At 41.1% G+C, this 26,742-nt stretch overlaps 3 protein-coding genes across 5 annotated transcripts; all 3 read left to right on the top strand.

The window, feature by feature from the left end:
- The first annotated feature begins 338 nt into the window (after positions 1-338).
- LOC144534602 (uncharacterized) lies at positions 339-12,179 on the top strand. The gene is made up of 13 exons (XM_078276608.1): positions 339-578; positions 852-1,271; positions 2,618-2,713; positions 2,821-3,051; positions 4,101-4,248; positions 4,371-4,397; positions 4,499-5,042; positions 8,045-8,633; positions 8,726-8,821; positions 8,902-9,135; positions 9,661-9,808; positions 9,899-9,925; positions 10,019-12,179. The coding sequence occupies exons 1-13, from the start codon at positions 339-341 to the stop codon at positions 10,540-10,542; spliced, it is 3,324 nt and encodes a 1,107-aa protein (XP_078132734.1). The 3' UTR covers positions 10,543-12,179.
- Positions 12,180-12,745: 566 nt separating this feature from the next.
- On the top strand, positions 12,746-21,630 carry LOC144534035 (E3 ubiquitin-protein ligase TRIM47-like). 3 transcript variants are annotated; one of them, XM_078275662.1, is made up of 7 exons: positions 12,746-13,523; positions 14,226-14,513; positions 14,601-14,828; positions 15,354-15,498; positions 15,587-15,613; positions 15,699-16,643; positions 17,980-18,082. In XM_078275662.1, exons 2-6 carry the CDS (start codon positions 14,331-14,333, stop codon positions 16,094-16,096), a joined length of 981 nt encoding a protein of 326 aa, XP_078131788.1. In that variant the 5' UTR covers positions 12,746-13,523; positions 14,226-14,330; the 3' UTR covers positions 16,097-16,643; positions 17,980-18,082. The 3 variants fall into 3 exon arrangements, with proteins under 3 accessions (XP_078131788.1, XP_078131787.1, XP_078131789.1); XM_078275661.1 differs by having other exon boundaries at positions 12,746-14,513; XM_078275663.1 differs by lacking the exons at positions 12,746-13,523; positions 14,226-14,513; positions 14,601-14,828; positions 15,354-15,498; positions 15,587-15,613 and adding exons at positions 20,863-21,093; positions 21,219-21,630 and having other exon boundaries at positions 16,375-16,643; positions 17,980-18,612.
- Positions 21,631-22,269: 639 nt separating this feature from the next.
- LOC144534034 (E3 ubiquitin-protein ligase TRIM39-like) lies at positions 22,270-26,736 on the top strand. Its single transcript, XM_078275660.1, has 8 exons — positions 22,270-22,380; positions 22,548-22,738; positions 23,329-23,903; positions 24,090-24,185; positions 24,390-24,623; positions 24,809-24,956; positions 25,054-25,080; positions 25,583-26,736. Exons 2-8 carry the CDS (start codon positions 22,549-22,551, stop codon positions 26,128-26,130), a joined length of 1,818 nt encoding a protein of 605 aa, XP_078131786.1. The 5' UTR covers positions 22,270-22,380; position 22,548; the 3' UTR covers positions 26,131-26,736.
- The last annotated feature ends 6 nt before the right edge of the window (positions 26,737-26,742 follow it).

The raw sequence follows: 26,742 nt of genomic DNA, 5'->3' as shown, positions 1-26,742 counted from the left end.
TCAAGAACAGTAAACAAGAATAAAACAGCAACAATAAACAACACTCCCCCAAAGACTCACAAGGACTCGTTTTTTACAAAAAAGAAAAGAAAAATGATTGACTTAACTCTTTGGTATACAGCCTGAAATTGACAATTTTCAAATATTTGTCATAAACCTGTGATGATGATGATAAATGAGTCCTGTCATGCTTTGCTTATCACATTTGCATGAAAATGGCCCTAAAATAAAGTCACGCCATCTAACCCGAGCGCCCTGAATATCACAGCAGGTTTGATGCCCCGTTCAGAACCTGGTTACTTGCTCTGAAAATGACCCTGCCTATCCGCCGTGCAGGAATGGCCTCTACTGGGAACCTTTCTGAAGAGCAGGTGCACTGCTCCATCTGTCTGGACGTCTTCACTAACCCCGTGTCCATCCCCTGCGGACACAACTTCTGCCAGAGCTGCATCCTGGGATACTGGAAAACCTGCCCTTTGTTCCAGTGCCCGATGTGTAAGAAGTCCTTCGCCAAAAGGCCTGATATTAGCATCAACACGGTCCTGAGGGAAATCGCAGAGCAGTTCAAGGAGATCAGGGTTCGAAGTGCGGAGGAAAAAGCGAGCGAGGAAGACGAGAGAGAAAAGAAGTGGACGATGGAAAGAGGGAAAAGGGAGGATGAGCAGAGGCTTCTGGAGAAAAGTCAGAAGCAGCAGCTTCTGGAGGAGCTGAAGCAGAAGCAAGAGGAGGAGAGGAGAAAGAAAGCGAAGCCAGGAGAGAAAAAGCCTCTACTAGAGGAGCTACCGCCGCTGATCCCCCCTGTGTCAGCACCCAGAACCTCTCCTCCACCGTCACCCCAGGCCACAGCTCAGGAGCCACCACCGCCACCTCCTCTGCCCCAAACATCACCCCCACCTTCCTCTCAAATCCCTGCTTCGCCATCTCCTCAGGCCTCCCCTCCGCCTCCCTCCTCTTCCCTCCCACCTCCTACCTGGGAGGAAGTCCTCTGTGATGTCTGCCTGGGGGACGGCAGGCCAAAAGCGATCAAATCCTGCCTCGTGTGTCTCACTTCCTACTGCGAGGAGCACCTGATGTCTCATTCCGCTAGGTTCACCAAGCACAAGCTGATAGAGCCCGTTGCCAACATGGAGGACCGGATGTGTCCGAAGCACGAGAGGCTCCTGGAGCTGTTCTGTAAGAGGGATCAGACCTGTGTGTGCGTGCTCTGCACGGAGACGGACCACAGGGCGCACTACACCGTCCCCGTGGAGAGAGAATGGACAGAGAAAAAGGTGAGACGGACCGACAAAAAAAAAAGTGTATGCAGACATTTCAATCCCAATGAAGCTTCCTCACAGTCTCTTAATCAATGATGCACTCAAAGTGGTGTTCATTACACAGGTTTTAAGTTTAAATAAAAGAATAAAACAGAAGAGCAAAACAAACTGAAATGCATAAACATATATTCCACCCAGATGACAACAATTGTCTGCTTACTGACACTATATTTTGGTTGAAGGAAGCCCAGGTTTCCTAGTGACACTTAAACTAACCAGTAAACACGAAGTAGTGAGAGAGGAGATAATAGATTTTTTATTTCATTTACAAACATAACATTACAAACATACATAAATACATAGAAACATACTATAGATTATCTACAGTGTTGAGCAGTAATGTGATTACTTTTTTTCAGTCACGAGTGGTGTCAAGGATTACAATCTGAAATTCAGTTAACTATCCAAATAAAGCTGTGTTTCTTTGATATTTGGGGGCCGACGTGTAAACTGTCTCATTGGTAGGCCTAAAACGGTGGGTTGAAACAGTTTAGACTCAGCAGAGGGGCTAAAGATGGGGAGACAATCTAGCTAGATTACTGTAGTTTTTTAATCTTATTTTCCATGTTCAATTCGGTCTATATCTACTGTCATGTCCACACTGAGATGGCTACATTTAAACATGCTTCTTGTCTTCTTTATTTGGCCTTCTAGCCACACTTAACAGGTGTTTTTCACACCCAAAGTGATGCTTTTTGAACACATGTTGCAGTCATGCATTGCAATTTGGGCAGCAAAACTACTGAATGGTGCTGTGTGCTAGACATTTTAAGAAACCACAATGTTCCTGTCACGTGATAATGGTGCCGTCAGTGTTGTCAATGAAAGATCTTAAGGGGAGACATAACAGGGATATGGGGGGAAATATTTAAACTAATACTGTAGATATCACCATGAAATGTCCCCAGTTGATTACTCACATTAAGACTATCATTTTTTTGTATTAAAAGTTTTCTGAATGTTCTAATGTTTAAATATTCAAATAAGACATTATCTTATTCTAACTTTTGGTGAAATTTGGAGAAATTTACAGGTGCAAAAAGACAAAGTGTAGTAAAATAAACACATAAATGTGTATTTTGGGTATTTTTTTCCCCACTAGTCTAAAAGAAGACACAATGTTGTAGAATCAAAATAGCCCCAAACCTCAAAATTTCCTGTAGTGTCACACTGCTCCATGCAACATGTTCTTTTTTTGTTTTATTCCAAGCTCTATGGGCCATGCCATGTGTTTTTGCATCTAAGACCATGACAGATATGGTTTTATTGTGTGGATTGTTTTGTGAAATCCTGTTATGCAGGCACAGCTGAAGAAGACAGAAATAGACGTCCAGCAGATGATCCAGGACAGAGTGACGAAGGTGGAGGAGATCAAACACTCTGTAGAACAAAACAAAGTGAGTGACAAACTGCCGTCACAGAGCTTCCTGACACAATTCCAATACCAACAGTAAATGCATTGACACAGAGAGTATTAATCAATGTATATTTTGTTTTGATTCAGGCCAGTGCTCAGAGGGAGGTGGAGGAAAGCATGCAGGTCGTCTCGGAGCTGGTGCAATCCATCCAGAAGAGTCAGGCCGAGCTGGTTTCGGTCATAGAGGAGAAGCAGAGGCAGACGGAGAGCTGGGCCCAAGGCCTCATCACTGCACTGGAGCAGGAAATCGCTGAGCTGAAGAGGAGGAATACAGACTTGGAGAACGTGGCTCGGACTGACCACATTCACTTCTTAAAGGCGAGAGAGCATTTTGCTTTAAAGAGGAAAGTTGGGGACAACTCTGAAGTTAAATAAAAAGAAAAAGGTGTAGATCTCGATATCAGAGTCCAATCCATCCATGACCGAGATGTTTGGCATCTCTATCTCAGGGTAGTCTATATCCACGACGTTCCACTTCCGGGATTGCTCCGTTGCTGCTGGAAATTCCACCGGATGTCCCTCTTTTTGGCTCTTTTCCTTCCACTTTCTTTGTGTTGGCATTCTAAACTCAGTTGGATTTATGAGGACTATGGTTAACTGCTCCTCAGATCTCTGCAGGGTAAATCCAGACAGCTAGCTAGACTATCTGTCCAATCTGAGTTTTCTGTTGCACGACTAAAACAACTTTTCAACGTACACGTTCCACCTGAACAAGTTCCTTCTCGAGGCTATTTTGCAGAGGTTCCGTTGCTTTGTCTGGCACTTAGCGCCATCCAAGACGATTGTGATTGGTTTAAAGAAATGCCAATAAACCAGAGCACGTTTTTCTCCGATCCCGGAATGCTGTGTGAACTAGCCAGACCCTCCTCCGCAGCGCTGTGGAGGAGGGTCTGGCTGTGGAAGAGGGTCTGGCAATGCGAGACTAATTTTAGGGTAACATTTTTAAAAGTGCATCTCTTATTAAGACCAGAGTTTCCATTCTATCTTTCCATTGCAAAGAGGAGAGTAACTCCTTCTCCGATGTGTTACTGAAGGGTATAACCATGGTCAAATGAATTTTTCCATTGGCTTTTCATCCATCATCTGCTTTGTGCTTTAACAACAGTGTCCTCTTCTGAACTGTAATGCAAAAATAATAATTAAAAATAGACTGTAGGCTGCCAATCATTTTGGAAAAAAGCTCACAATCTCTGTTTAAAAAGTAGATGAATATGGTTTGAAAAGGACTCAATCTAAAAGAAAAAAAAGCTTCCTGAGTTTTGTAAACAAAGATGATTACAGTCTTAAAAAAGTTGCTATTTTTCATTTAAATTATGGATATGCTGTTGTGTTAATTGAGCTATGTCTTATGCTCCATTTCCCTGTAGAGCTTCCCAGCCCTATGTACTCCTCCCTCTGTCAAAGACTGGTCTGAGACCAGTGTTCCCACTGACATGTGTGTAGGCATGATCAGGAGATCTGTGTCCAAACTGAAGGCAACGTTGAATGAAATCATCGGCAAACTGGCTGAAAGTGGTGGGCTTTCCTTTAACATTCCAACATATGTTGTATATGTTTCTGTTTTGAGGACATCACCACAATAAGCTGGACACAGGTTGTCTAAAAATAGGCCTAATTTTGTCATTTTTTGTTTACAGAGCTCAAGAAGATTTTGAAATACAGAGGTAATATTTTTTATTTTAGCATTTTTGCATTTCGTGTCTTTTTATCGTCTCAAAATTCTCCAACAAAATAAATCCTTCTTTATGTCTCATGTTTTCTGCAGTGGACGTCACTCTGGACCCTGACTCAGCCAACCCGTGGTTGCAGCTTTCCCAGGACAGACATCAGGTGAGACACCTGGGTGCATGGCAGGACCTCCCAGATAACCCGGATCGCTTCGACACAGTGGTCATCGTCCTGGGCCGCGATGGCTTCACCTCTGGGAGACACTACTGGGAGGTCCAGGTGGGGGACAAGGACGACTGGTACATGGGCGTGGCCAGGTCTTCTGTCAACAGAAAGGGGAGGATCTCTGTAAGCACGACCCAGGGCTACTGGGCTCTGGCCATGAAGAAAGGCCAGGGGTACCGGGTGTCAACATCCCCGCCTATAACGCTCCCCCTCGACCCCAAGCCCAAGCGAGTGGGTGTGTACGTGGACTACGAGGAGGGGCAAGTGTCCTTTTATGATGTAAAGGCTCGGACCCATATTTACACTTTCAAAGATACGTTCATCGAGAAGATCTTGCCCTTTTTCTACCTGTACTGCTGCGACAAAGCCTCTGATACCATCGTGATTTGTGCTGTAGATGAGAAAAGTCTGATCAAGCAAAACTAAGGACAAGTTTGACAGTAAAAACAATCCTCATTAAAGTGAAAACTGCATTTTGTGGTAGCCAAACTTGATGGGATCCCTTATTTTTGTTTTATTTTTTGTATATTTATTACATGTATAGTGGAGCTCAACAAATATATTATTGTACACCTTACGTATTCATATCAGCTGATGGAAGTTCCACAAAGCCTTAAAGGGATAGTTCAGGAAATATGCATTTTTGCTTTCTTGCAGAGGGTTAGATAAGTTTCTCTCATGTCTGTACTAAATATAAAGCTAGATCTAGGAAGCGGTTAGCTTAGCTTAGCATTAAAATGTACAAAAACATCTACCTACCAGCACCTCTAAACTTACTAATAAAAGGAAAAGTTTGATATTTTGGGAAAATAAGCTTTTAAGCTTTTTTACATAGACATTACGCTTATTTAATTTCTTGCCAAGCGTTAGATAAGAAGATTTGAACCTCTGTTATGTCTGTACGGTAAATAAAGCATCAGCTAGAGCCAACAGCCAGTTAGCTTAGCTTAGCATAATGACTGGAAACCATAGACTGTTAATATTAATGGACAACGCATCTGTTTCGGCAAAGTGCTACCAATGCGGAAGTGCCTTAAACCTGCATTCTATCTGAATTCCAGCAGGGGGTGACACGTGCAGTTGCAAAAGGAGGTCGGTTTCTGTAGAAGTCTATGAGAAAGTGACCCACTTCTCACTTGAATTATTACCTCAGTAAACATTTTCATAATGAGTTTATGGTCTCAATCGCTAGTTTTAAGTCTTCTGCAATACAGAATGATGTTGGGTCTCGTTGATTTTAAAATCAGCTATAAAGCAGGGGGTGTTTTAGGGCGTGGCTATGATGTAATTGCCAGTGAAAGTGTGTAACGTAACATAGAGTGTAAGCAACTCCTCCCTCTCGTCTAAAATCATCACATTCGAAACCAGGATGGCTGCGCCCATTACGGCAAACTCGACGACTGATAGCAGATCTCCACAAACCAATGGGTGACGTCACACATGCGCTGTCCATTAATATTAACAGTCTATGCTGGAAACAGAGGGTAACCTCTTGCCTACCTCTGTCCAAAAACAACAACATTCACCTAACAGCACCTTTAAAGCTCACTAATTAACACTTTATATCCCATTAATTTAATGGGGGGAGGTTGATTTCATGATTGCATGTTTAAGTTTTATTTAAGTGTGATTGATGCTGTGAAGGTTGTGTGCTAAAGAGAAGTGTGTTCATGATTTACAACAATAAATATTCTCAATTATCACCCTTTCTGGCTTCATGGACTTTTGGAAATATTTCAAGTTTCGTTTCTGTCAAATGATGTCACTTGACCACACCCACTACAGTAACCGGAGCTGCCTCAGCTTCTCAGGGCTGGTCTCGAGATGATGAGTATTGAATTGTTAGTGGTGTCATAACTACTATACGGTCTTGCTTGTGAAAGATTCTGGAAGTTACAGAAGATCTACAGAAGATCTACAGAAATCAAGTGAGTCATTTTTACGACTAATTTTGTTTTTCTGCTTTTGCTTTTAAAATACAGAACTGTAAATATGTTATGCAGGACTAAGATGTGCAAACTGATTCACGTGAATATGACTCATCGGGCGGGTAAGGATTCACATTGTGTTAGGGACCAAGCAGCAAGCCAAGGAATGGTTTTATTCATCCCAAAAATAGCAAATTATACTGTTAACAAACAAAAATGAAGATTTAGTTTCGGGCCCATAAAAGAGGTTAACAAAATAGAATGTAAATAAAACTCTTAATGCAACAAACTCAAAATACAACTGACCTAACAAAGGGGGCATACTGGTTTATCAGACCAGGTTTTGACACACAGGAGAAACTAACTAATAAAACATTACTAATTCAACTACAAATAATCAAAACAGTTAGGTAATAGGTTGCGCACGATAACATTCAGCTTATCAGACGTTTCCAAAAAAATAAGATTGTGCTCGAGTCTGAGTCGAGTCTGAAGTCTTTTGAGGACGAGTCTCAAGTCAAGTCTGAAGTCACTGTGTATGCGACTTAAAGGAACACGCCGACTTATTGGGACTTTAGCTTATTCACCGTAACCCCCAGAGTTAGATAAGTCCATACATACCCTTCTCATCTCCGTGCGTGTTGTAACTCTGTCAGAATAAGTGACAAAATAACGTCAACATGTTCCTATTTACATGTTGTGATTTGTAAAGTCACAGCCTGTACAAATAACAAGGTCACATGAGACACAGCCATCTTCTAACCGTATATGAACTGGGAACTACATTCTCAGAAAGACGAAGCATTGCTACTCTCTGCTCGGGGCTTCTTAGGTGGTGCAAGTATATCACTCCACCCAAGTAGCAGAAGTAGCACTGCTTCGCCTTCCTGAGAATATAGTTCCCAGTTTATATACGGTTAGAAGATGGCTGTGTCTCATGATTTGTACACTATGTGACTGTACAAATCACAACATGTAACATGTTGGCATTATTTTGTCACTTATTCGGAGCAGTAGGCTAGTTGGAACCGATTACCTTCAGGATCCGTGCTAGGCTAAGCTACCGGTGGAGCCGTCTGACAGAGTTACAACACGCACGGAGATGAGAAGGGTATGTATGGACTTATCTAACTCTGGGGGTTACGGTGAATAAGCTAAAGTCCCAATAAGTCGGCGTGTGCCTTTAAGTGCGACTCGAGTCCGAGTCTCGAACTTGAGTCCCCGTCTATGGTATAATGTGTCCGAAAAATTATATGAACCAATCTTCGACCAAAAAGAACTGCATAAACCAAAGAAAATAAAGTGAGTGAAAGAGGTTACCACTTTTTAGGATGGCTGTGACCATCACACATTGTACACAGCCTAAAAGTAGACTTGATTTCAAAGACTTATCTTGACTTTTTTTCCTAACTGTTGTGTTTGTATTGAGTACAAGGCAAAAAACCTGAAAGAACACATTTTAAACACATAAATCCCATTTTCTTCCACAGAGATTCCATCATGTCATCTTTCAGTGTCCTTGCTTCATTTCCGGAGGATAATCTCCAGTGTCCGATCTGTCTAACCGTCTTCAGTGACCCGGTCACCACACCTTGTGGTCACAACTTCTGCAAGACCTGCCTCAGCCTGCACTGGGACAAGAATGATTTGTGCAGCTGCCCAATGTGCAATAAAAGATTCCACATGAGGCCTGAGATCTCCACAAACATGGTTATGGAGAAGATTTCAGTCCAAATAAAGAAGAGGAAAGTTGAGACACCTGAAAGCGTTGTTACACCGGGGCAGGTGAAGTGCGATGTGTGCGCAGACATGAAGTACAAGGCCCTGAAGTCCTGCCTGGGGTGTCTGACGTCGTACTGTGAAGCCCACCTGGAGCCTCATCTGAGAGTTCCTTCCCTGATGAGACACAAGCTGATCGACCCGCTGGAGAACCTGCAGGAGAGGATGTGTGAGAAGCACGAGAAGATCCTGGAGTTTTTCTGCAGGGATGAGCAGGTGTGCATCTGTCTGCTGTGCAGGGAGACAGACCACAAATATCACAAGACTGTGTCTATTGAAGAAGAAGGCGCTCAACAGAAAGTAAGTTGATTTATTTTTTTAAATGCCTCAGAATCTTGAATACAGGACTGCATGATCAAACCTTTTTTTTGTCTTCAAATTCCATATTTTAGGAAAACATTGAGTCCAAGAAAACAACGATCAAATTAATGATTGATGAAAGAATGGAAAAAATAAAGGAATTCACAGACTATTCTGAAATGAGCAGAGTGAGTACTTGTACATGTACTAATTTTTTACACTTGCATGTAAATCTGTGCCACTGACGTGACTTTATTTTTCTTTATAGGAAAAAGCAAATAAAGAGGTAGATGACAGTGATAAGCTCTTCAATACTCTGATGAATCATGTACAAGTGTCCCATACTAAGCTAAAATCAAATATCGATAAGAAGATCCAAAAATCCCAAGAGAGAGACAAAGTGATGATTGAGGAGCTGCAGGAGGAGATCGCCCAACTGCAGAGGAAGAACTGTGAGCTGGAGGAGCTTTCACAAAGTGACGACCACCTTCACCTTCTGCAGGTTAGTCAATGTTGACGTCATCGGTTCCCTCTTTTCCCTTCTTTTGTATCTTTTCCTCGCTCCTGTGCTCCCGCAACAAGATGAGAGATACAAGGATAGACAGTATGTTTTCATTTGATGCATTTAACGGGCGACCCAATCAATTTGAGGGTCATGAGGGCAGAAGATAAAAGGATTTTAATTGAATTTCCAGAAAATCTGTTCCTTTTTTTTTCTCCAGTTTAGCGGATTGCAAAACCTTTTTGCAATATTTTGACTTTTCATTTTTATTTCCAATGTTTCTACCAAGGTTTTTTTTTTACGTGCATAAAAACAGGTGGCTGTGAACACTTCGTAAGTTGGCCAAAAAGCCAGACATATGATATATTTATTAAAAGGAGTAGTTTTATATTTTAGGAAATTATTAATTTAAGGAGACAGCAAGAAACATGACTAGGAGAAACTGTTTGGCTTTAATGGTTGGCTTTAAAAGGTTGCATATAGCCCAGTGGAAACTCATGATCATGTGTCTGTGAATCATTTCAGACTTTGCAGGCTCTGAGCACCATGTCAAACACCAAGGACTGGTCTAAGATCAGGGTTTACCCAGACCTGTGTGTGCAGACGCTCAGGAGAGCCATGACTCATCTTGTGCAAACTTTCCTATCAGAACTAAAAACCCTGACAGACACGGGTAAAGATCTGCTGCATTTGCTTCCCCAGTAAGAATGTCTCTATTTTTATTACAATCCAATAACTGTTTGTGTGTTTTCACTTCTGACAGAACTGACCAAGATGAGACAGTACAAAGGTGGGGTCATACATACAATTAATTTACCTTTCTTGCTGATTAAATTCAACTATCACTAAAGTTGAGAGCTTTAACTAAACATTATTTTCCCAGAGTGTGTCACCTTTGACCCAGCCACAGCGGGTTGCCGCCTTGTGGTGTCTGAATGTGGGAAACATTTAAAGTACTACAAAACTGCAAGCCCCTCATTGTCTGATGACACGGAGAGGTTTGACTGTCCCATGGTTTTGGGGATGAAGGGCTTCACCTCTGGGCGTCACTACTGGGAAGTCCAAGTGGGCCTGAGAACTAACTGGGACGTCGGTGTTGCAAACGAGACGGTAAACAGAACAATGGTCACGCTGACAAAAACAAATGGCTTTTTCGCCATAGGAAAGAGGTGTTCTGAATATCAAGTTCATTGTACACCCTACACAGTCCTCCACCTGTGTCCCAGGCCAACACGTGTAGGTGTGTATGTGGACTATATGGAGGGCAGAGTCTCTTTCTATGATGTCGAAAGGAAGATGCACATTTATTCTTTCACAGGAGAGTCTTTCACAGGGAAGCTGTTCCCATACTTCTATCTGTACAGCTGGGCTAAGAGATCTAAGCCTTTGGTTATAATCTCAATGTGAGATGAAGCATTTGTTCTTTCTCTCATTCGCTCCCTCCAACAACCTAAAGAATAACAGACCAGAACAATAACACAAACTAACTAACCCATCGAGGCAGCGGTAGATTAGCACCTCCCAAGTTGTGCGAGGTAAAATTTCAGATTTTTTTCTATGGAGTCTGGTGGCTTTGGTGAGAGCATAGATGTACTGTATACAACGGCTTCAGTTCCCCCCTGTAAACTTACACAGGGCTGTCTGACATTAAGGTAAAGTGGTTAATTATTCTAACTATAGTGTACACTTAAACGAATATTGACTCATTTGTGGCTAAAACACGTTTAGCCGCTGCCCCCGTCCACAGCAGTACATTGCTTAGATTCCGTGTCACTACTCCTGCCTGCTTCTCCACTGGGGGAGTACTGACCGCCATCTACTGTAACTAATACACTGACTATGGATAAGTACCTCACACTTCAAAAGATTCAAACTATTCCTTCAAATTCTTCAAAATCGACCACTTATCCTCAAAGATTAATTGTTGAGTAATGTGATTGAACATCCCAAAAAGGCTGAGATCATATTGTGGCGACAGTAGTTAAAAGCCAAATATAATTTTAAATGTTTGAAAGACTAAAATAAAGTTAAAAAAACAAAAACAGCAACGTCACTTATAGGTTACAAAGAGCCTAGGACTCCATAAAAAGGCTGCATAGGTTCTAAAATTGGGTAAGCAGTTAATCTTTGTGTCAACAACACAAACAACAACATCTATAACATAACACTCCACCCTCGACGTCGAACAAGAAGTTGTTGCCCTTTATATACCTGTAGGACACTGCTGCGGCAGAGAAGTGACATATCAGTCCCACTATGTTGTGTTCACTTTGCTCACTGTGTTGTGTCACTTGTTGTTAAAATTTTAAATTCAAAATTCAAATAAAAAAAGTTGGAAGGAAAAAAAAACCTTATGAAAGTTAAAACTGTATTTTGTGGTAACCAAACTTCTTTTGATGAAATACAGTTTTTTGTATGACATGTATAGTGTAGCCCAACAAATATATTATACCTTACGTATTTCTATCAGCTGATGGAAGTTCCACAAAGCCTTAAAGGGATAGTTTGGGAAATATGCATATTTATTTTCTTGCAGAGGGTTAGATAAGTTAGATACTGCTATAAAGCTAGATCTAGCAAGTGCTTAGCTTAGCATTAATACGTACAAAACATCTACCTACCAGCACCTCTAAACTAACTAATTAAAGGAAAAGTTTGATATTTTAGGAAATAAGCTTTTTGCTTTGTTACATAGAATTACGCTTATTCAATTTCTTGCCAAGGGTTACATAAGAAGATTTATATCTCTGTTATGTCTGTATGGTAAATATAGCATCAGCTAGAGCCAACAGCCAGTTAGCTTAGCTTAGCATAAGAACTGGAAGCAGAGAGAAACCCCTCTGCCTACCTCTGTCCAAAAACAACATTCACCTAACAGCACCTTTAAAGCTCACTAATTAACACTTTATATCCCATTGATTTAATGGGGGGGGAGGTTGATTTCATGATTGCATGTTTAATTAATTAAGTGTGATTGATGCTGTACATGTTGTGTACTTGAGAGAAGTGTGTTCATTAATTAAAACAATAAATATTCTCAATTGTCTCAGTCAAATGATGTCACTTGATCACAGCCACTAGGCTACATTAACTGGAGCCGCCTCGGCCTTAGCTTCTAATGGCTTGTCTCGAGATGATGAGTATTGAATCGTTAAAGAAAAAGAATAATTACTATATGGCCTTGCTTGTGAGAGACTCTGGAAGTAACACAAGGTCTACAGAAAGTCAGTGTCATGGACCAAACAGTAAAGGAACACAGGTTTAAAGTACAAAAAGAGATATAGCTGTTGAATTAATTACTGTTGTATTGGTGTCATGTAACTCTGTGTGGGATGGGCCACTTAGTGGCATGACACAAATAAAAATATCAAATCAATCAATCATATAGGCCTAGGGCCTTTACAAGAGGTCAACAAAACATAACTCTACTTAAAAAATAAGGATAATAAACAAAAATGTTAACATAAATAACAGACCTCCCAAATGACAAATGAATGACACTTATAAACTGTAGAAACTTACCAAACCAATAAATACACACATTGGAGGAAAGAAACCCTGATTCCCCCACCCCTGCTGCCCGATCATTTGGTATGGTCCAATGCTGGGGGTTAACAGGTGTTTTCAGTTATTCTAGCTGATAAGACCTCTGCTCAGGTTGACCAGCGCTTTGACGGAAATTAACAAGGGGCGTGTTGATTTTTGAAACGGTGTTTTGCTGCGGTTTCGTGGTTGAACGACATGTTTCCCCGGAACGGTGGCAAACGGTGTGCAACGGGCTTTGAGGTATGTTTTCTTTCTCTCGTTTGGTGGCTGTGTCCGCTGTGTCACAGCTGATACCCAATTAGCAAAGACTCGTGGTGATAAAAAGGCAGTGCGCTTGCGCACACAACACGGTGTTCTACGCACCCCCGTTTCAGTTTAAAGCAACACTAAAGCACTTTTCCTGCTTCGGTCCCCCTACAGGTTGTAAGCGGAATTGTCCATTACATTACATTATGCAAGTTTGCCAGATTGGGTAGCGGATCTGTAGTTTGAGTGAGATGTAATGAGACATTACGACGGCGGTAATGGACAATTCCGCTTCCGCTTGTTGCTTCAAATGTTGCTAGGTTTTGCCCTTGGTCACACGTTCATCTACCAATAAGAACATGATAAAGACGGCATTTGTCCTGCCCTGACAGCTGCAACAAAGCTAACAGGAGACTTGGGAAGATGTCAATCAATCAGTATATTATACACACCCACACAGTCCTGGGAAGAGGTCTAATCAGCCAGATTAACTGGAAACACCTGTGAGGGTCTTCAGTTCAGAGCCTTTAAAAAATCATGCAGGCACCGCTCCTCTAACCTGTCTTGTTCCACCAGGAAGAGAACGCCGCAGCCAGGTAAATCCAAGACCAATGACTGACTTAATATGGGCTACAAACTGTAGCCTATTTGAATTGAACTAAACAGCAAAAATGATAACCAATGTAAACTGTGAAACAGTGTATTGTTAGGTGCTAATGAAGTCATTCTAAAGCAAACACATTTTATTCACTTTGACTGCAACTTAACTGAACATATGGTTATGTGGATGTGTGTACAACCTTAAACGATGAATAATGTGGCTGTGGCCACCACAGTCGGATGAGTCATTTTTCATCAACAGATTTCTGCCGTTCTGTGTTTTTTAAAGTACAGAACTGTAAGCATGGGATGCAGGACTAAGATGTACAAGCTGATTCACGGGAATATGACTCATTGGGCGGGTCAGGATTCACATTGTAAACAACCTCAAAATAGACTTGATTTCAAAGACCGATCTAACTTTTTCATTGTGGTAATGTCTAAGTTCTACAATGGACTTAGTAACATTTTGTGTGGAAAGAAATGCCTTGGTTACCTTGTTTCAAGCTATTCTAGCGTGGTATAGAAAGCCTGCAGGAAGACTGGGCTCAATTTGTGCCAGTTCTCATTAATATTCAACGCGCTAAGCTGCTTGACTCTGATTGGGTAACAGCTAGCCAATGACAGCCTGGTTATCAGCATCCTTTCATCCACTGTGGAAAGTTGAGACACCTGAAAGTGCTGTTGCACCGGGGCAGGTGATGTGTGCGCAGACATGAAGTACAAGGCCCTGAAGTCCTGCCTGGGGTGTCTGACGTCGTACTGTGAAGCCCACCTGGAGTCTCCTCAGAGTTCCTTCCCTAATGAGAGACCAGCTGATCGACCCGCTGGAGAACCTGCAGGAGAGGATGTGTGAGAAGCACGAGAAGATCCTGGAGTTTTTCTGCAGGGATGAGCAGGTGTGCATCTGTCTGCTGTGCAGGGAGACAGACCACAAATACCACAAGACTGTCTATGATAACATAGACTCTTCTGAAATGAGCAGAGTGAGTACTTGTACTACTTTTTTTTTTTTACACTTGAATGTAAATCTGTGACACTGATGTGACTTCCTTTTTTTTTTTTTTTTATAGGAAAAAGCAGAGGTAGATGGCAGTGATAAGCTCTTCAATACTCTGATGAATCATGTACAAGCGTCCCATACTAAGCTAAAATCAAATATCGATAAGAAGATCCAAAAATCCCAAGAGAGCGACAAAGTGATGATTGAGGAGCTGCAGGAGGAGATTGCCCAACTGCAGAGGAAGAACTGTGAGCTGGAGGAGCTTTCACAAAGTGACGACCACCTTCACCTTCTGCAGGTTAGTCAATGTTGACGTCATCGGTTCCCTCTTTTCCCTTTTCTTTCTCCTAAGCTCGCTGGTCTTTAAGTTGAGATGTAAGCAAGAGAGATACAAGGATAGACAGTATTTTCAAATTTGATGCATTTAATGGGCGACCCAATCAATTTGAGGGTCATGAGGGCAGAAGAGCAAAAAGATGAGAATGCAAATACTGAATTTCTAGAAAATCTGTTTTACTTTTCCAGCTTAGCTGAGCACACAAATGTTGCAATATTGCGGTATTTTTATTTCCAGTGTTTACTCAAGGTCATGTGCATTAAAACAGGTGGCTGGGAACTTTTTAAGTTGACCAAAAAGCCAGAAATATGAAATTAATTAAGGGAATGGTTCTATTTTTGGGAAATAGTCTAGTCTTAATTATTTAAGGCGACGGCAAGACAAGACTCATCACTTGAATAAACTGTTTGGCTTTAATGGTTGGCTTTAAAAGGTTGCATATAGCCCAGTGGAAACTTATGATCATGTGTCTGTGAATCATTTCAGACTTTACAGGCCCTGAGCACCATATCAGGCACCAAGGACTGGTCTAAGCTCAGGGTTTACCCAGACCTGTGCGTGGAGACGCTGAGAACCATGACTCCTCTGGTGCACACGTTCCTATCAGAACTAAAAACCCTGACAGACCCAGGTAAAGACCTGCTGCATACTCTTCACCACTGAAGATGTCTCTAATTTATTAGTATCCCGTAACTGTTTTGTTTTTTTATTTCTGACAGAACTGACCAGGGTGAGCCAATATAAAGGTGATATTACAATTGATTTACTTTTCTTGCTGATTAAATTCAACTTACTAAAGTTGAGGACTTTAACTAAACATTATTTTCCCAGAGTGTGTCACCTTTGACCCAGCCACTGCGGGTTGCAGCCTTGTGGTGTCTGAACGTGGGAAACTATTAACGCACTACAAACCTGCAAGCCCCTTATCGTCTGACAATGACCCAAAGAGGTTCAACTGTCCCATGGTTTTGGGGATGAAGGGCTTCACCTCTGGACGTCACTACTGGGAAGTCCAATTGGGCTTGAAAGCCAACTGGGCCATCGGTGGTGCAAAGGAGACGGTAACCAGAACAAGGGTCACGTTGACAAAAGAAAATGGCTTCTTCGTCATAGGACAGAGGTGTTCTGAAAATCAAATGTATTGTACACCCGACCCTTCACCTGTATCACTTGCCAAAAAATGTAGGCGTGTATGTGGACTATATGGAGGGCAGAGTCTCTTTCTATGATGTCGAAAGGAAGTTGCACATGTAGTCTTTCACAGAGAAGCTGTTCCCGTTCTATCTGCACAGCGGGGATAGATTTTCAGTAGCTATTACTATCTCCTCAATGAGACGAAGCGTCTCTACTGTGTGTGTGTGTGTCCACAAACCAATGCAGTTGGTAAATTTCCTCCTTAGTCTTGGAGGTAATGGTACTTGTGTGGGTAGTTAGCCCGAAAAACAGTGTTTTAATTTGATGAAAATGGACTGTATATACTGACTTTTTTTTTTTTTCTTCACATTAATAAAAGTGGATTGCAGTATTAACGGGTTTTAATTACTAAAACCTCTACAGTAGAGGGTTTTTTGGAGCTGCAACTGTATTCTGAGCTGCTTTATCAGGAGAACATTCACTTATGAGCCTTCAGGAAATGACAGTCCAACAGAGCCACCCTCTTTCCCAGCAGTGATAGGTGTGTCTATACCTATACAGGGGAACAACCTACTGCTACAGAGTGCAACACAACACTGTTGGCGCCGCAGGAATGACGAACTGGTAGTTGCACAACAAAAGGTATGTCAAAATGTTTTATTTTAATGTTTCAGTATTTATAAGTAAAGTTTATAAAAAAAAGTGAAGTGACAAGGTGTGTTGATTGATAAACTAGAGCTTTGATGTCATAGTTCATGTACGGTTTCACTTTTAGACACTTTAGTCTGACAGTAAATACTAAATACAGTAAAAATATGTATTCTGACTAATGTAGCAATCTTATATTGGGCATCGTGAATTAATCTTTTTACTAGTATCTTGATTCTAATTGGCCAAGGGGATGGAATATTTTGAAATTACCGCAATGGCTCTGACGTAGTATGCTCTCCACTCTTTTGAATTGATGCCAGTCTATGAATAATTATCTTGGCTGAAAGGTTATTCATTTTAGAATATCTGGCTGGGACCTTTTGACGGAGTATTTTTCCCACCAAGGGATAAACAATACTCGTGCTGTGCATCGGGGCCCATAATAAAGTAAATGTTTTAAAATATTCATTCATTTCTTTATATATTCTAACTTCCTTCCTACCCTTGTTACTTTTGGGCCTTGATAAAGTGTATATATTGTAACCTCTGAACAGTTATGACAAGAGTTGAGTGAGAACCTTTAGACAAAACACTCATCCCCTTGTAAATTTAGATATGATTTACTGTTTAACCATTTACAGTCATCCTTAACCCACGCCCCTTTCCACTTGAAATGTGAGCAGTTAAGGCAGTTAAGTTCCCACTGAACTCTGTACTGTACTACACTGTCCATGTACCCTCATACCAGACCCTGCTGGACTCAGCTCCACTTTTAGGCAATATAGTAATGTCTCTAAAGCAGGGTGCATATTATTAACAGTTAAGTAGCCTACTTGAAAGGAATTGTAATTATACAGTTAAATAACCTAACCCTAAACGTAGTTGATCTTTTGATACTGTCAAGCGATACACAGACTGAGACAAACTTGTTTGTTGCCGTTTTGGGATCCTGTCAGCCAAACTGAAAGTATACTGGCAGTAGCTCAGTCAGTAGGGAGTTGTGTTGGGAACTGGAGGGTCACTGGTTCAAGTTCCCATACGGACCAAAGTATAGTGGTGGAGAGGTGCCAGTTCACTTCCTGGGCACTGCCAAGGTGCTCTTGAGCAAGGCATTGAACCCTCCAACTGCTCAGGGTGCCTTTCCATGGCCAGCTCCCTCACTCTGACATCTCTCCATTAGTGCATGTATAGTACTGTATGTGTGTGTGTGTGTGTGTGTGTAATTCAGACCTGTGTGTAATAACGGAGTGCAAAACATTGTAATTTCCCCATGTATAAAGTTTATTATTAATTCGATGTGGACAAGTCTTTTTTGTTTTCTGTTCAGATCTACAACCAATGGAATACATCATCTGTGCATGCTGATACATCAGCAAATCTGCCCACATGCATGTTCTCACACATGCAAACACAGACATAACCCTTTGACCTAATGTCAGAGCCTCCAAAGTGCTGCATCTGTCTGGACGGGTTTACCAGCCCTGCTTCCCTCCCCTGCGGACACTGCTTCTGCCTGGGCTGTATAGGCGAATACTGGAGGATCAATGGGGCCTGTCAGTGCCCACTCTGCAAGGCCTTTTTCCCCACCAGGCCACAGCTGAAAACGGCCCAAACACTCCATGCTGGTGCCCCGACTGAGGAGGCAGCTGAGCCTTTAAAAGCTGGAGAGGTTCCCTGTGATTTCTGCCCAGTGAAGCACAGAGCAGTCAAGTCCTGTCTGGAATGCCTGGCCTCATACTGTCCCACTCATCTGGAGCCACATTACCGGAGCGAAGATCTTGGGCGCCATCTTCTGATCAGTGTGGTAAAGAACCTGGAGGACTCTGTGTGTAGACTGCATGGAAAGCAGCTGAACAGGTTCTGTAGGAGTGACCGAACGTGCATCTGTGCCACGTGTGCCCAGACAGAACACAGGGGCCATCACATCATTTCTATCAACAAGGAAGCTGCAAAGAAGAAGGTAAGGTCTAATAATAAAAGCACCACACCAGGAAATACAAAAGAGTTCAGTTATGTTTTTGTAACACTAGCAACATTCGCGTATTCCTTTTAAAGGACAGCGATTTTTGTCAGCCCAAATATTGGACTTTGCAAGTAATTTAAAGCTGCAGGTGGTAACTTTTATGAAAATATTTTTTTTGCTGAAATTTTCACCATATCCTGGCAGTAGTACATGAGACCAAAAATCTGTGAAAATAATCACGTTCTGCTGCCTAGCATTGAAAGTTACCACCGTGCCCAAAGGAAAACAACCAGTGCTGAGGAGTCTTTAATGACTGGTCATGAGATGCAGTCAAACTAGGCAGATCAAGATCCTGTTACTACATTGCCTATTTCCCGTTTCAAATGTTTTTAGAAGCTATTTATTAGTATATTATTTGGGTTTACTGTTTAGCTGTAAAATGAGTTTGTGATGAGGCCACAGAGTTGAAAACAGTCTAACCAAACACTGCTGAGCAAATTGTTTAGTGGGAGGCAAAAGATGATTTCTCAGATTAGCTGTCTCATGTGTAATGACAGTTTCAGCAAATATGTCAAACATTTTTTTTTTTTAAAAGTTACCAACTGAGTTGTTGTAGACACGGGCTGCTGTTCAGCAAAAGTAATGTCTCTCTTAAAATCTCTTCAACAGGAAACGCATTATTAAACCAATACCGAAGCCTCCACGCTGCCTTTTACAAAACGGATGTTTATTTTTCCAGTTTTCATGAGGCTCGATAACCTGACAGCTAAGCAAAAGATTTCAGCAATTTCTCATAATGCATATTGTTTGGCCGCCGCTTCAGTAAAGTGAAAGAAAACAAAAGAACCCAGAGGTTCAAACGTAATTTCTGACGGTTGCATACAACTTTTAGAGGACATCTGGTCTTGAGTGGGAGAAAACCACTGGCGTGACATCATTTTTTCTAACATGTCCTCGTTTCATCACACATTTATACAAAAATACCACAGTACATTTGATAATCATCCCGATTACAAAACAAAGCCGCAGCATTTTTGAAAAGGAAATGGTAGATCAGACGTTCAGTAAAAAGCAGGTCTGTTTTGCATCAGTCAAAGGAATAATTATAAGGCAAGGCAGCTTTTATTTGTATAGCACATTTCAGCAACAGGGCAATTCAAAGTGCTTCACATAAAACATTAAAGAGCAGTTAACCTAAACAGTTTCAACTGTTTTCCTTTAGATTTTATCATAAAATCTGTTACACCCGCCTTGCAGAAATTCTCAGAAATGTCTTATCTGTTCAAAAATACCACTAGATAAAAGTGAATAACATTGTTAACTTTAATTCTTATAATTTTAATTATAAGACCAAATTGACATCAGTAATGGGGGGGGGGATCGGGATTGCAACTTGCTTCAGAGTTTAAATGCTGCAGACAACAATGCACCAATGACATTGAGTATTGATTTATTAGTATATTATTTGGGTGTACTGTTAAGTTGTAAAATGAGTTTGTGACGAGGCCGCGGTGTTAAACAGTCGAACCTAAACCAAGCACGGCCGAGCAAACTTTCTAGGGGGAGGCAGATGGAAGATGATTTGTCAGATCATCTGTCTCGTGTATAGTGACAGTTTCAACAAATACTTATTTTTATAAAAGTCAACAACGGACTTTTAAGTTATAGACACTGGCTGTTGTTCAACAGTTATGTCTCTTAAAATCACTCAAACAGCATTGGTTTCTATTTCAATAGGAGAGACTTCGTTGCAGATATGCAAAGGTTTATTTGTATACATGACATGAAATGTACAGAGTATTTGGAGATTAGACTCCATTTTTAAAGGGGTAGAAAAACCAAGACATATTTCCCCCCGATGGAGTCTAGACACTGGTGGTGGTGAAGGAGCCCGAAGACCGGACCCAGGGTGCCTTGGGTGGCGATGACTGGAGGTGGAAGGGGGGGAGGAGGGTTGCACGCTTTGCCTGAAATGATAACTGCCAGCAGCAGAGAACAGATTTAACGCAGGGATGACCTGCTGCGATTGCCCCGTGAAATTCATGGCCAATTCTGGTTGGTTTAACTAAAGTGAACGCCTCGAAACAGCTGATCAGTTTTAGGAAGAGAGAGAGGTGGATGAAGTTTAGAAGTCTTCCTCAAAGAATTTACACTGGGCTTCATTTACGTAATTTACACGGTCTGCAGCTTGTCACATGGCGCACATAGTTCTGATGACAAAATGTTTTTGTTTTTTTTTCCCCACAGGTTAAGCTAAAATGGAGAAGGGTGAAAATTCAGCAAGCCATTCAAGAGAGACTGAGTAAAGTTGACAAAATGAAGCTCTCTGTAGACCTCAGTGGAGAAAACCCTGAAGAGGCATGGGCACAAAATAAAGAGCTCATCAGACAACTGGAGGAAGAAATCTCTGAGCTGCAGAGCAGAAACACTGAGCTGGAGCAGCTCTCGCAGACTGAAGACGACCTCCACTTCCTACAGGTTTGCGCCATGGTCGAAAAGTCAACATATCACTCAATGAAATCACAGTTTTGTTTTAATATGCAGTATTTGTTACATTAAACACTGCCACTGTTCCTTTTAATGTACACTCTCTGTCTCTACAGACATTTATTTACACTGCTCCATCTTAACGTTTGGACGAACATGATGAGAGCACTGGAATGTTTTCGGCAGCATACGTGGGATGGTGTTTGCTTCAAAGGAATGGGTCGACCTTTTGGGAAATCCGCTTATTTACTCTCTGGTGGAGAAATACATGAGAAGATAGATGCCACCACCACATCCATTAAATATTAGGGCTACATCCATCTTAGTGTAGCATAAAATCTACCTATTAACACTATACTTTGTTTGTTATAAAACCTAAGTGTAATAACTTGAAATTGACATTTTATTTGTACTCATCAGTATTTGTGCTAAGCTAAGTGGCTACTAGCTGTAGCTGCATTTAGTGGACAGATATGGCAGTGGTGTTGATCTCTCATATTTGAATGTACCTGCTGAGCTGTTTAGTTTTTTTTTAAATGTGCAAATAAAATAATTTGTATAAATTTAAAAAAACAAACGGTAAACCTCAAACAAGAGACAATAATTGCCTAAATCCAGTAGAAGTAATCACTTGATTCAGGAGGATTCACTGAGAGAATACAGTATGTGGTATGAATGTAACTTATGCCTGGGTGGATGATGTGTTTTATATTGTACTGGAACATGATGCACCTTGTAAGGAAATGAACATGGCAATAAAATGATAAATGCTAACGTGCAATGCCAATTTATTTTTATACATGCAGGTCAGTATTTCAGTGTTTAAATGGTTTTTTTTTTTTTGGACAAATGAATAAAATGTCAAACCCAAATCACTGTATTCATGCAAAACAAAGTAAAAATAACTTTTTTTTTTTTTTTTTTAGGTTATGCTTTTGCCTCAGAAACTGACAATGAACCTTATTGGATTTAATCCATGTCAGTCTACCAGTCAAACATTGCGCAAAGTTGTAATCACGAACCTGCAAAACATTTTGGCCAGTAACCTGTGAGCTGTTTAAACTTGCTCAACACACCCTGCAGCAGACAAACATTTGGTTAGTCATTTGCATGCCCACATCGGAAGTTAGTGGCATAGCTTTTGAACAGAAATGAAACCTAACAGGGAGGACGGACCAGAGGAAGAACACACACACACACACACACACACAAACAAGGTGGGAGTGGAGAGAGAGAGACAGAAGCCTGGGAGCTAAGGAGCATTTCAATAGCTGAAAGGTAATATTACACTCTACATCTTATTGCGTACTTTTAAATATGTTGGCTTGACGATACATTTGACATTACTTCAAAGTTCTGTGGCTTGGGGAGGAGTTTTTGTTCCTGAACTCTTGCATAATTTTCTGCTATTTGTAGTGTCACCAGTAATGCCTCTTCCATTACAGTATGTCTCAGACAGACACAAACGACTATTCAGACGTGAGCCTCCAGGTTTGTGACTGTGGCTGGTCCAACGTTACGACCTATAATAAACTGAAAATACACCAGACGGCGAAGGGATGCAAGCCAAAGGATGTGAAGGTTGATGAGAGTAAACAGGACCTACAGCTGGATGTCTACACCCCTTTCAAGACTGGTGAGTTGTGCACAAAGATTCTTGCTTCCATTCAGTATTTACTCTTAATTTCACCTAAAATGTTATAGAATAGTGGCTTGTTGTAGAAACTCTACATTGTACAGGAACATTTTCTCACTCACACAGTAGAATACAATCCTCTTGGGTGGAAAAAGAGTTTTGAAATCCATACGTATCAGCCACTAGTGAAGAAATCATTAAATTACTGGAATACAATGACAATCTGCATCTATAAAATTTCACTTTCTTAATGGGTTAGCAGAAAACAATACTAGTAAGAATAAAAAAGATGCACAATATAGGTAAGCAGTGTACATACTGGCCATTAGAGTAGGTTGATAAGATGTGCTAACAGCTTGCTGATTTTTCCAAATTAAAAAGCATGTACTTACAGCATAAAGCACACATATGTTAAACATAAGTTGCTCAGTTGACAAATGACAATTTAAAGCAAGACCATGCAGCTTTTGAAAGAACTACTAACACATTATTCCTCTTATGAATGAGAAGATGAATTAATATTTGCAAGCTTGCTTAATTCAATATACTCACAATGAAGTCAGTTCAGTCATAATTTTCTTTTTATGCAGATATGGCCTCCGCTAGACCATCACCCAGCGTGATCGTCTCAATGGAGACACATCTGAAATGCTCCATCTGCATGAGTCTGTTTGTGAATCCTGTCACTACAGCTTGTGGCCACTCCTTTTGTAAGGAATGTTTGGAGCGCAATTGCGAGTACAATGACAGGTTGTGCCCCCTATGCAAGGAGATTCTGAGGAGAACCCCAAAGGTGAACATCGTCCTGAGAAGCATTGCCGAACAGGTGAAAAAAACCCAGGAGGAAGACGCTAAGTACACTCTAGCGCCCGGTGAAGTGGCCTGTGACATTTGCACAAAGCGGAAGCTGAAGGCTAAGAAGTCCTGCCTTGTGTGTCTTGCCTCGTATTGTTCTACCCACCTGGAGAATCATTCTTCAACTAAAAGGTTGAAGGGCCACAAGTTGGTGGAACCTGTGGAGAACCTGGATGAGAGGGCCTGTCTGAAGCATGGACGCCCCTTAGAGCTGTACAGCAGGAAGAGAGCGAGATGTATTTGTGTACTTTGTCTGGAAGATGATCAGGAGGAGGTTGTTCCTATTGAAGACGAATGGGTCAAAAAGAAGGTGAATGAGCATATGGAAGGACTTATACATTTTTGAATCTAGTAATGACAGTAGTGTACATTTACTTTAATCCATTGTGATACGTTGGAGAAAATAATCGAGTTGCAAACACACCAAAAAGAGGTACTCAAATGATGACATGAGGGTTGAAGTTGGGATATTGACTTACTTTTTTGTTAAATACAGGCAAAGCTTGAAAACACAAAGGCAGAGTTACAGGAGCAAATTGTGAAGAGAAAATCATGGGTGGATGAGACTAATGCATCTCTTCAGAGCTGCAAGGTAAGTTACAAAAAATCCAACCACTACTGATCCTATAGGTTGACCTGGATTGACTAGCCAATCAGATGAGTCCTCCAAGCAAGTTTCAAAACAGTATAGCAGTTATTGGAACAACTGTACAGTGTCCCACAGAAATGCTAATTCAGCTTCAAGATTAATATTACACTGTCAAATGGACAACTCTTGCTTTTCTTCCATTTTCAGGACCAGCTGGAGAATGAGTGGTGGGATATTGAGAATGTGTTCACAGCTGTGATTGCCATTGTGGAGGAAGCCCATGCGGCAGCTCTTAAGCCAGTACAGGACAGGAGGGAGGCGGTGGAGAACAAGGCAAAAGACATCCAACTGAAGTTGGAAGCTGAGATCAACGGGCTCGAGAAGACCATCTCTGAGTTGGACGATATATCTGCGCTTGACGATCACATCCTTTTCCTTCAGGTGAGAAAAATGAACCATTTTGGACTCATATGTTTAACAGACAAAGAAAAAGTGTGTCTTTTGAAGAGCTGCACAATGTATTTTGATCAAATTACCTCTAAATCAACACGGCTTGTATGATTAGATATTTGTATCTGCATCCTGTTGGTTAATATCCTCTTTCTCTCTCTTTCTCCCTGTCTCAGAGTTACCCATCTCTTCAAGACCTGAACCACCTTAAAGACTCGACGGAGGTAGAGCTCGACACATCGCTGTCTTTCGGCACCATGAGAAAAACCACAACAACCATGTTGGAACAAATTCAACAGAAACTGGAGAATCTGACCTCCATTGGTAAGTTCAATTACCAATGTAAGTTCAATCATGGCGGTAAATGTCAAAAGCTAAACGTTTGACTTAATTGATCTAAAACTATTTCTTCACTTCACAGAGCTTCAGAGAGTCCCAAAGTTTACAGGTATGTGATTTAATCAGTTTCTTCCTGTGAATATCTTTCAAAAACAGATGTTTTTTTAGATTTAGATCTTATAATTGTGAGATTTACAAATTGTTCATATATTTGAGTTAATCTACAAAAATGTATTAACAATGTTTATACAGTTTACTATTTATTATTATTATTATTATTATTATATTTGTGTTTAAACAGTCAGTACTTGCATATTTAGGCTACATGTTTAATTATTTACATCAGCAGTTAAGAATCTACATGTGTGGATTTCATCGCATTTACCTGAGTCTAAGTTCTGCTAGCGTCTGATTGGTTAGTTCAGCTACATGTGATGGAGTAAAACAAGTAAGTGTTGTTGTTGTGGAGCTGGTGAAGTGGGAAGAACCGTAAAGTGCTGCTTAACAAAGTTATCCGTCTCAATCCAGCTGTTTCTTCTTATTTAGAGTGATACAACCACCACATATCAAACCCTCATGTTACATAATTATCTTCAACTTGTAATTAACAGTGGACGTAAAGCTGGATCCAAACACGGCGCACCGACACCTCATTATTTCTGATGATGGGAAAGAAGTCAAAGATGAAGGGGAGGACCAAGAAGTAGATGATGCTCCGGAGAGGTATGATCTATTTGCCAGCATCCTGGGGCTCAACAGGTTGATCTCTGGGAAGTCGTACTGGGAGGTGGAGGTCAGCAACAAGACGGGCTGGGACCTGGGTGTGGCAAGAGGCGACGCAAACCGCAAGGGGAAACTCTCGCTGAACCCAGATAATGGTTACTGGGTTACCGTACATTATGAAGATGATAAGTACGCAGCCCTGACAGCACCGCCAGTTTGTCTTTACCTGAAAGACAAACCTAAGAAAGTTGGGGTGTTCGTGGACTACGAGGAAGGTCTCGTGTCCTTCTACGATGTGACGGCTCAATCTCACATCTACTCCTTTACTGAGTGTTCCTTCAATGACGAGGTCTTCCCATATTTCAGTCCACATGTAAAACAAGATGAGAAAAACACTGATCCTTTGATTATTTGTGGTGTGAAACATTATGATTAGGACATCAAAATGTTGTCAAGACTGTGTGGGTTTGGCCCAGTCAAAAAGGTTGTTTCGTACAATATGAAGGGGGAATTTGTGGTGACTCCTGCCCTTTGAGGTTAAATGGATCTGGAATAAATAATTAAAGGTGTTTTAGGTAGGATTGCGAAGATCCAGGACTTAGCCAAACATTTTTAACAGCGACAACTTCTCAGTCCCTCCCCCCTTTCCGCTAAAGCCCAAAACGATCCCCTAAGCCCTTACTCCCACAAGGGAGAATGAATGTGTGTGCATGAGCAGTGATTGACACGCAGTTCGACAACATTTATAAATGCCTATGAAAATTATAAATGTTTATTTTCTATGGTCATGGTAAATTTTATGAAAGTTGTGCAGCAATACTTATAAGACTTATGATAGATGATGCATACAATTTGTAAAAGCAAAAGTGTAAAATGTACCTATATGGTAACTTTGGGAATGTTAGTAGCCTAAACATGCATGTATTTATTCTTGGTGGGTGGGGGTGCTGCACATTCAATGTATCCTGATTATTTACAAAATGTGCTATCATTACAAATTCTTTAACCTCTAAATAAAAATATGAATATCTAAACTTTCAAATTGAAT

This window comes from Sander vitreus, chromosome 19, assembly GCF_031162955.1.
Source record: "Sander vitreus isolate 19-12246 chromosome 19, sanVit1, whole genome shotgun sequence".
Taxonomy (NCBI): Eukaryota; Metazoa; Chordata; class Actinopteri; order Perciformes; family Percidae; genus Sander; species Sander vitreus.
This window is presented reverse-complemented; position numbering and strand designations above follow the sequence as displayed.